The sequence below is a fragment of the Pelophylax lessonae genome (assembly GCF_965119305.1).
Source record: "Pelophylax lessonae genome assembly, chromosome: 5".
Lineage (NCBI taxonomy): Eukaryota > Metazoa > Chordata > Amphibia > Anura > Ranidae > Pelophylax > Pelophylax lessonae.
In genome coordinates, this window is record NC_138772.1 from 445,355,584 (window position 1) to 445,365,365 (window position 9,782).

The window sequence follows — 9,782 nt, forward strand, 5'->3', positions numbered from 1 at the left end:
GTGCAACACTGTACCAGAACAAAATTGATATCTTTTTTTTTCCCCACAAATAGAGCTTTCTTTTGATGGTATTTGATCACCTCTGCAATTTTTATTTTTTGTGCTACAAACAAAAAAAAGAGCGACAATTCTATTAAAAAAAAAAACATATTTTGTCGCATTCTGCTATATAACATTCCCAAAAAAAATAAAACATTTTCATCCATTTAGGCCAATTTGTTTTCTGTTACAAATTTCTGGTAAAAAATAAAATCGCAAGAAGCGTATTTTGATTGGTTTGCGCAAAAGTTATTGCATCTACTAACTAGGGGAAATATTTATGTCATTTTTATTTTTATTTTTTTTTTTCTATTTTTTTACTAGTAATGCGTTCTGCGATTTTTAGCGAGACTGCGACATTGCAGCGGACAAATCCCTAACTGACATTTTTAACACTTTGGGGGGGACCAGTGGCATTACTACAGTAATCAGTGCTAACAATATGCACTGTTACTGTAATAATGACATTGGCAGGGAAGGGGTTAACACAGTGGTGATGAAAGGGTTCAGTGTGAGCCTAGGGGAGTGTTTACTAACTGTATGGGGGATGGGCTTGTGAAATGAGCACAGAGACCTGTGATCCTATATAGAAAGATCACATGCGCTCTGTGATCATTTCAGAGAGAAGAACGGTCAGCTGTGTTTACAACAGCCGACCGTCCTTCTCTATTAGCGGGTGCCCGACGGCTATTGCGGCCGCTGGTCCTGTGGATCAGCATCCCTGCTACGTAGTGGGGGTGGGAGCCCTACGTTGCTTCGCGCAGCCGAGCCAGTCTGCCGCAGTAAAACTGCGGTGGGTGGTCAGCAAGTGGTTAATTTTCCACTTTAAGGCCCCTTTCACACGGGCTTATGGAAATTGGCAGAAAAAAACAGCGCTAATGTTACAAAATGTATACGTGTTTAAGCGCAAATGCAATCTACTGGACAGAATATTAAGTTATTCTGGTCTTTGGAATACATTCATTTATTGATGCATTTTTTTTTTTTTTTTTCAAAAGCTTGCCTGTGTGCGCATGGACCCATAGTGCAAAATCTGGTGCATAGAAACCAATCAGCTTCCAATTCATTTTTTTCAAAGATTAAATTTAACAAGCTGAAGTTAAAGTGGAACTTCACTCTCCCAATCAACATTGATTATTCTTAATCCTCATGCTACTAGCATTAGTTTAGAGATAGGAAAGTATATCATATTTACTTGTTTTAAACATTGTTTTTACATTTCTTCAGTTACTTCCTAGTTTCAAGTCTAGGCAAATGATGTCATACATCCCAGGAGTCTTCCGGGGAGGAGGAGGGGTTTTCACAGCTCAGCACACTCTCCTGCAAGCATACTTGAGCTAAGGGCAGGAAGTAAATGCTACATGATTAATTTGCCCTTACTCAAGATGGCCATGGCCAGAAATGCCAGGGGGTGTTTTTCAAAGTGATTTCCCCCCAAAACAAAGCATGGAGACATGTATAGATGGGGGAGTTTGCTTTGAATACTAAAAATGAATTAAATTGTGTTTTTGGTTTGTGGCGCACTTTAACCACTTGCCTACTGTGCACTTAAACCCCCTTCCCATCCAGGCCAATTTTCAGCTTTCAGCGCTCTCACACTTTGAATGACAATTGCGCGGTCATGCTACACTGTACCCATATGAAATTTTTATCATTTTTTTCACACAAATAGAGCTTTCTTTTGGTGGTATTTAATCATCTCTGGGTTTTTTATTTTTTACAAAAAAAAAGAATAAAGACAGAAAATTTTGAAAAAAAAAAAGTTTTCTTATTTTCTGCGAGTAAATTTTGAAAATAAATTTTTCTCCTTTACTGATGTGCGCTGATGAGGCGGCACTGATGGGCACTGATAGGCTGCACTGATGGGCACTGATGAGGTGGCACTTATGGGCACTAATGAGGTGGCACTTATGGGCACTGATGAGGAGGTACTAATATGCCGCACTGATGAGCACTGATAGGCGGCACTGATAGGCGGCACTGATAGGCGGCACTGATGAGCACTGATAGGCGGCACTGCTGGGCACTGAGAGGTGGCACTGCTGGGCACTGAGAGGTGGCACTGCTGGGCACTGAGAGGCGGCACTGATAGGCGGCACTGATGGGCACTGGCGGATGGCACTGGACACTGACGGGTGGCACTGATGAGCAGCACTGATGGGCAGCACCATCAGTGCCCACACTCAGTGCCCATAGTGCTGCCAGTCAGTGCTCATTAGTGCCTAGATGAGCAGGCACTGATGGGCACTGACTGGCAGCACTATGGGCACTGATTGTGGGCATTGATGGGGGGCACTGATGGCAGGCACTGTGGGCACTGATGGGGGGGCAATTTGCGTATGTTTTTACCTTTAGTAATCAGGGCACTGGTGATCAGTGCCCTGATTACATTCCTGTGTGTCCCCGGCGCTGTGAGGCTCCCCCTCCTTCCTCACACTGCAGGCTCTGTGTGAGGAAGGAGCGCCGGCGATGAGAGATGATCTCATATGTTTACATATGAGATCATCTCTCATTGGACGGCCCGATCACGTGGTGAATGGCCGCTGTGATTGGCCATTCACCACGATCTGTGATCGGCCGTGTCCAAGGGACACGGCCGACACAGATTTTGCGCACTCGCGGGAGCGCGCGGGGAGCGGGTTACTGGGAGGCCGTATAAAGACGGCCTCCCGAAAATTCAAGTCAGCGCTGCAGCCGTATATAGGCTGTAGCGCGGATGGGGGGAGGTTAACCTTCTTAGCGGTATTCCCGAGCGTGGCTCGGGGTTAAATTTCAGAGCCAAAAGTGGTAACCCCGAGCCACACTCGGGGTACCGCCAGAAGCATTTCTGGATCCTGTAAAAGAGGTTTCTTACCTTGTCACCGGGATCCAGCTATGTGTCTCGTTGGTGTCTCGCGGCGGATCTTCCTCCCAATCGTCTCCGTGCCCCGGCTTCAGTCTCCTGCGACGTGACGTTCGCAGGGGGCGGAACCCGCGGCAAATTCAAATGTAAAAACACACCAAACACACTGATAACATTCAAAATAAAAAAAAAATCACAGTGCCCTTTCCTGCAGTTTTACTGTACTTTTTATGTAAATATATATATATACGTAATTCTTGTGAATGAGCAGCCCAAACCAACTGTATACATATATAATAAATGAATACAGTTGGTTTGGGCTGCTCATTCACAAGAATTACATGCAAAATAATGGTGCCGCTTTCAGCACCTAAAATCCAAAAGAATTATACCGCCAGGGAGGTTAAAGGCGGATTGGTTACCATGCACAGCTGCACCAGATTTTGCATTCTCCAATTTCAGTCAATCAACCCCCATAGGCTTACATAGAAGTGCTTTTACAGGCTTTTCATTTTGGATAGAGTAAGGGAGGGTACTAACCCCTGCAAGGTTTATTTTTACCCCCTTGGTCCCATTGGGGAGATTTACCTTTACTTCCTGTCCCATAGCCAAACAGGAAGTGAGAGGAAATCCCTGCAAATGAAGGGAATCTTAGGGACCCGCAGGTCAGCAGAACACGTGTCCCCATTGGAATATTTCCCTTCTATTACTTTTCCACTCTATTCAAAATTTAAAAAAAGTTTTGTCTTTATTTATATTTTAAGCCCAGTGTGCATAAGGCACACCTCTAGGCTTCGTTCACACCTAGGCGTTTTTGGGAGTTTTTCTGCTATAAGACAAATCCCATTAATTTCAATGGCTCCTGTTCACATCTGAGCGTCCTGTCGCCTTAGGCAAAATGCCCATCGTTCCAAAAAGTACATGAGCTTCTTTTTTGGCAGATTACAGGCGTTTTACTGCTTTTCATTGGTCACTTGTCAACTCAAAACGCCTACCCAAAAACGCTGCAAAAATGCCTGTAAAAATAGCAAGGCCTAGATGGGAACGGAGCCTTGAGACTTAAGCCCGACGACCGATCTGCCGATTTTCAGATTGTTAGTATGGTGCTTCCGACAACCGACTCTTCGCCCGAAAAAATCCTGGTGTGCAGGCTATAAAATTTTTGTCAACCGTCAAAACACGTCCGATTTTCGTCTCATTAGTACAGATTTCGACGGGGAAAAATCTTATGAGCAAGACTAGGCATGCTCAGAGATGAAAGAACACAAAGAAGGCAATCCAACACATGACATCACTTCTGAAATAGAATTCTGTCGTACGGGAAAATTTGTGTGCAGTCTAGAGCACATTCCAACCAACAAAACACCACTCTGGACAAAAGACGTACGACCGGTCGGCGGAAATTCGTTGCGTGTGTACGAGGCTTTACTCCGGTTTATTATAATAAACGTCTCAAGCCTTATGCTTTTTTTGAAACATTTTTGATCTTTTGTTTTTGTCAGGGAGATGAAATCTCAATAGTCTGCAGAGATGACCTTGCTTTTGCTTTGTCTCTTAAGGCAGAATCTGAAAAATTCTAGATCAATAAGTTAGAGATAATGTGTTGTAACAAATGGATGTCAAGCAAGAGCATAGGAAATTTGATATTTGCATCTACTGCCTTGTGCCAAAAATGGCTTAGGTGAGTTATTTCCTACCTTCTGTCTTTCCATATAATTGGAAGGATGCCTGCCGTTTCACCTCTCATATAGGTCAAGCTATTAAAAGGAGAAGCTTTTACCTAAAAAATCATTAAAGTGGTTGTAAACCCACCTTTAGAACTTTTACCTATAGGTAAGCCTTTAATAGATTAATAGGTGCTGTAAATATCTCCTAAACTTGCACCGTTTAGGAGATATTTACATTGCATGCAGCCGATGACGTCATCGGCACATGCGCTCTGAAGAAACGGCCGCCCGTGCCATTTCTTCAGAGCCCTGTGCTGTGACCGGTGGCACCCGCGCGCATGCGCGAGTGTGATGTCACGTGGCTCCGGCCAGTAATACAGTCGGAGTCCGCAACCCAGAAGGAAGATGTGCGAAGGTGGTTGCGGCCGCCAGCGGGGACAACGCGGGCTTTGTTTGCAGGTAAATGTCACAATGTGCTAGTATGCGATGCGATGCAATTTTTAAGGCCCCATTCGCGCTAATTATTCTCTATGGAGTTGGGTTCACATCTCCAAACCAAGTTGCCTAAAGCTCAAAAAAGTTCTGGAGCATTATTTGCAACTCAAATTGGGCAGATTTTTGCGTTATTTGGCACATTTTTATTTCCATAGAAATGAATTGAAACGCAATTTGCGCATTTTTGTGCATTTCAGCTATTTTCTGTTCAAATTGAAAAATAATGTAAGAAAAAAAAAAATAGTAACAATATATGAATAAATAAATGTAAGATATATACACAAATAAATAAAAATCATCAAAAATGAAAATAATATGTAGTAAATAAATAATAATTACCCCTAACCTTAAAAATATATTAAATTAATAATAAAATAATAACATCCAAAACAAAACTAATATCATTATAATAATCATTTTTTATTTATTTATTTTGTAATATATTGTTTTATTTTTTTTTTACTAATATGCTTTTTTAAGGGTTAGGGATTAAGGTTTATTTATTATTACATAGTATTAATCTATTGTATTTATTTTTTATGATTATTTTTGTGTATTTATTTTACATTTATTAATTTACTATTATTATTAGTAGTATTAGTATTAACACCCTAACAACAAAAAATAAATAAATAAGAAGACAATAAAATATTAACCCCTAACTCAATCCCTAACCCCTAAACTTAACCCTAACAAAAAAAAATAATAATTTAAAATAAATGAATAATTATAGAAAAGGAAATAAAAGCTGATGGAGAAGCTAAAAAAGCTGAAAACCCTAGCAACAAATGATGAACCAGATGATTTGTAGAAAAAGAAATAGCCGCACATCCAGGAATTCCAGTTGCCTTTAGATTTCTTTTAATTCCAAAATGTTACAAATGATGACACCAAAGACACCAACATGAAGTCACGTTGTGCAAGATGTATGTGTGAAACGCGTCTACGTGACTTCATGTTGGGAATGAACCTACACAGGCAGAGGAGGCTTGTCCATAGGGGCTCCTGGGGCTGCGCCCCTCCACCAGTTTGCAGGGAAAAAAATAAAAATAAACTTTTTTTCTGTAGAGTTTTTAACTTTGTATATATCTGTATATTTTGATCTCTCTCTCTCTCTCTCGCTCGCTCTCTGCTGTTGCTAGGTAGATTAGAAAATAAAAAAGTACTAATCATGATTTTTTGAGCCCTAATCTGCCTAGCAACAGGCTATCTGTCCTAAAAATCATTAAAACTGTCAATTAGAAACACAGAGAAACTGTTTCTCCACGCTTACTGTCTCCTTGGCAGTCCCCTATTGCGTTCAATGGAGCTCATTAGGACGGGCCGATATGCCGACCTGCTCTGCCTTTTTCCCCCCCTGCACCAGAAGGTGGAGATTTTCCCCTGCGGCTGTTGCACTGCACTGCTGAGCCAGAACAGAGGAGAGGAGGTGTCCCAGCACTGTGCCCCCACCCCCTGCTATGCCCACTGTCCTCCACTGACTGCCCGCCACCCATGACCCACCATGCCCCAGGAGTGCCCGAGCCCCGGATCTGCCACATCCTGAAGGGTGAGCAATCGGAGCAAGGCTATGGCTTCCACCTGTAGACCTGCATGGCAAGAAGATTTAGAAAAGTGAGTGAGAACTCAGGAGTCTACTGCCGCTGCTCCTGCTTGGTTCGTTCCTCTACTGCAGGGGTCTTCAAACTATGGCCCTCCAGTTGTTCAGGAACTACAATTCCCATCATGCCTAGTCATGTCTGTGAATGTCAGAGTTTTACAATGCCTCATGGGACGTGTAGTTCCGCAACAGCTGGAGGGCCGTAGTTTGAGGATCCCTGCTCTACTGTCTGGAAAGGTAAGTGCAGGAGCTGACAGTGTGGCAGATTGGGAGGGAGAGAAATCTCACTGTCCAGGAAACAGTAGGCCAGCCAGAAAGACAATTTCGGAGCAGCAGGGGGAGACAGGGGAGGTCACAGCAAGAAGACAAGGAGCAGGCATGGGGGACATGCAGCCTGATGAGTGACAAGCACCATTCTTTCCTCTCTCCTTTGTATAGTTACTTCTCACTTCAGCAGCAGCTGCATACACATTCAGCAGTGTGGAGACTGGAGAAGCATGGAATGCAGCCCAAACCGACACTGAGAGTATACACTGACTGAGAGTGAGATAGACCCCCCCCATATGGGATATATATTGAGACCCCCTCTTTAATATGGGGGTTCTCTCAGTATATTCCGTAATCGGGGTCTCTTAGTAAATATCCCATATGGGGGTGTCTCTCTCACGCTCAGTCAGTATATCCCATAATAGGGGGATATACTAGTACTGAGAGACCCCTTACTATGGGATATACTGGGAGTGAGAGACCCCCTATTATGGAATATACTGAGAGCCCCCCTAATATGGGTTATTGTGAGAGACCCCCTATTATATTATAGGAGGTCTCTCAGTATATCCCATATTAAGAGGTCTTATGAGAAGTAGGAGGGGTCAAAAGGAAGGGCGGGGTCTGGTGCCCCACCATCTTAAAACTTCACCAGCTGCATGGACACAGGTAAGAAATTGAAAGTAAGAAAATGCAGTATTATTTAAATAAGTCTCTTACCTAGGTAGAGTGAAGCATTGTCCTTCTTGACATTGTCATCTAAATAAGTTGGACCCAGGGTGTAAATGGGCGTGGATCCCATGCCAATGAGAATCTGAGCACAGATGAATAAAGCTACATAAAGGGAATGGTCTTTCCCTCCTGAGTCCTTTGGGCACATTGATGACTCTAACAGATCTTTGGCAGTTGTATTGCCATTCATACACAACCCTTCATTTCTGTCAGAAGAGTTCATTTCCTGAATTTGATAAGGTGGAGAAATGAAATGAGGTAAGGAGAAAAGAGCTGCTCCTACAGCAATAAATAAACCGCCTATTGCTAGCCAGCGTGGCCTGCAACCTCGTCCTCCAAAGTAGCTGATGAAAACCACCACTAAAAGGCTGCCAATATCAAAACAGCTGACCAGAAGACCAGACTCAGAACTCTTCAAGCTATACCGTCTTTCAATAGTGGTTATCACACTGCTTAAATAACCAGACACCATCAATGACTGGATGAAAGTTAAAAAAGACATGCAGACAAGGAAACATCGGGAATCCGTCAAGGTAATACCAAAACCCCACTTGCTTTTTATTGTAGAAAGTGTCATTGATTGAGAGACGCCTTTTTTATTGTTGGTAGTGCTAGTGGATTCCATTTTATCTGTGTTTCCCGTACCTAGAATACTGGATGCAGCAAAAGAAAAGATTGTCCTACTGGAAGGTGCACTGCTTTGAGTGGACAGGTTTCTATGATGGCCAACTCTGAAATCAGATTCCTTTTGAACACCATACAAAAAACTTCTTTTTGCTCCAACAACTGCTGTTTGGGACGTGTCTACAACTTTTGATTCAAATTCTTGAAAGGTTGATTTACAACACCCATTTAAGACAGGCAAACTGAGCGACCGATAGCTGTCAATCTTCTCTGCGGGATCCCTCGGCTCTTCATGATGGTTGTCCTCAGAATGATATGAGACACTGAACAGCTGTGGACTGGATTGTTCTACAGCCATGGTCAGAAAATGTTCTGGGACACAATGCCTAAAACATGAAATGATATGAAAGAATTCCTAAAGTCATCATAATATAATCCATTTTATACTGCTTTCCATTTTTCCTGTCTAAAGGTAGTCAGAGATTCTGCACTGGGTTTTTACTATCCATGAAGGTGCTATTAGAAATGTTATAGTCTTTCCGAAAAATGTCCTCTGAATAAACACCAATACAGCCGAGCAGCTGTCCTTATACCGATTCCTTGTAAACTGTTCCATCCGGATAAGATGATAATCAACAAAGAGGGGGCATTAGAGAAGGTCAAGCCTCAGACCCGTGATACAATACTTGGCCATTCTGCAATCCCCATCACCTTTCACAGCCCTGGTTCCACCACAGACAGCAGTTCTTTCGTCCCCATTGTCTCCAGCAAATATCTCCACTGGCAGTTTTGCTGATCTGTAAAGCAGGGAAAGAAAGCAAAGAAGGTCAGCATACTGCTTCCATCAGCAAAGCACGGCAGAGGCTTAGAAGAACCTTAAGTGCTGTTTGTGCACACTAAGCTTCATCATGCTTTTTCTTTCACCCTGCATTATTTCTGATTTTTGCTCTTAAAGAACTACAGTGAAATGTAAAATAATTATGTGGAAAAATAGGGGGGTATTTCTGCGCTAATAATTGATATAAATGTGAAGAAAATAGGTGAAAAAAAATTATAAGTAAAAAAAAAAGCAGCTAGCACAAGATCCACAGACAGTGATCAAAAGGTACAAATATTCACAAAAAGTGCAGCGCTAAGTATAAAAATGATAATAAATACAATGACAAAAAAAAAGGTTCATTCAAAAAGACATTTTGAAAAAACATAAAGAAGTAAGAATAGAGTGACTAAAATTCCCAAGGAAAAGTCCAAAAAGAAGCAAATCCAAGAAGGTAATTGTGATAACAGTCCTTCCTTCCTGTGACACCCAGGGAATGTGTAGAGTGGGGACACCACAGTGCACTAGTGTGGGAAGCATGCAACATCGCTGGATCTGGATGGACCTCAGCTTCCTTGAGGAATTTACTATTCCACGGTGCTACCCATGGTTTCTTGGAGTTCCTGAGATCTATGTGATATGCTTTATCTGGCGAGGCTTTCTCATTCATTTGAGTAGCCACGGCTTTTTGGTAAGCTG

The 9,782-nt window shown here is 42.4% G+C and overlaps 1 protein-coding gene across 1 annotated transcript in view; it reads right to left on the reverse strand.

Moving 5' to 3' along the window:
• The window catches only part of SLCO5A1 (solute carrier organic anion transporter family member 5A1), a 140,919-nt gene extending 131,858 nt beyond the window's left edge, over nt 1-9,061 (reverse strand). Inside the window, exon 1 of the mRNA XM_082259564.1 lies at nt 7,631-9,061. Within this exon, the coding sequence (XP_082115690.1) occupies nt 7,631-8,624 (994 nt within the window). The 5' untranslated portion in view covers nt 8,625-9,061. The remainder of the gene's footprint in view (nt 1-7,630) is intronic.
• Nucleotides 9,062-9,782: the final 721 nt, after the last annotated feature.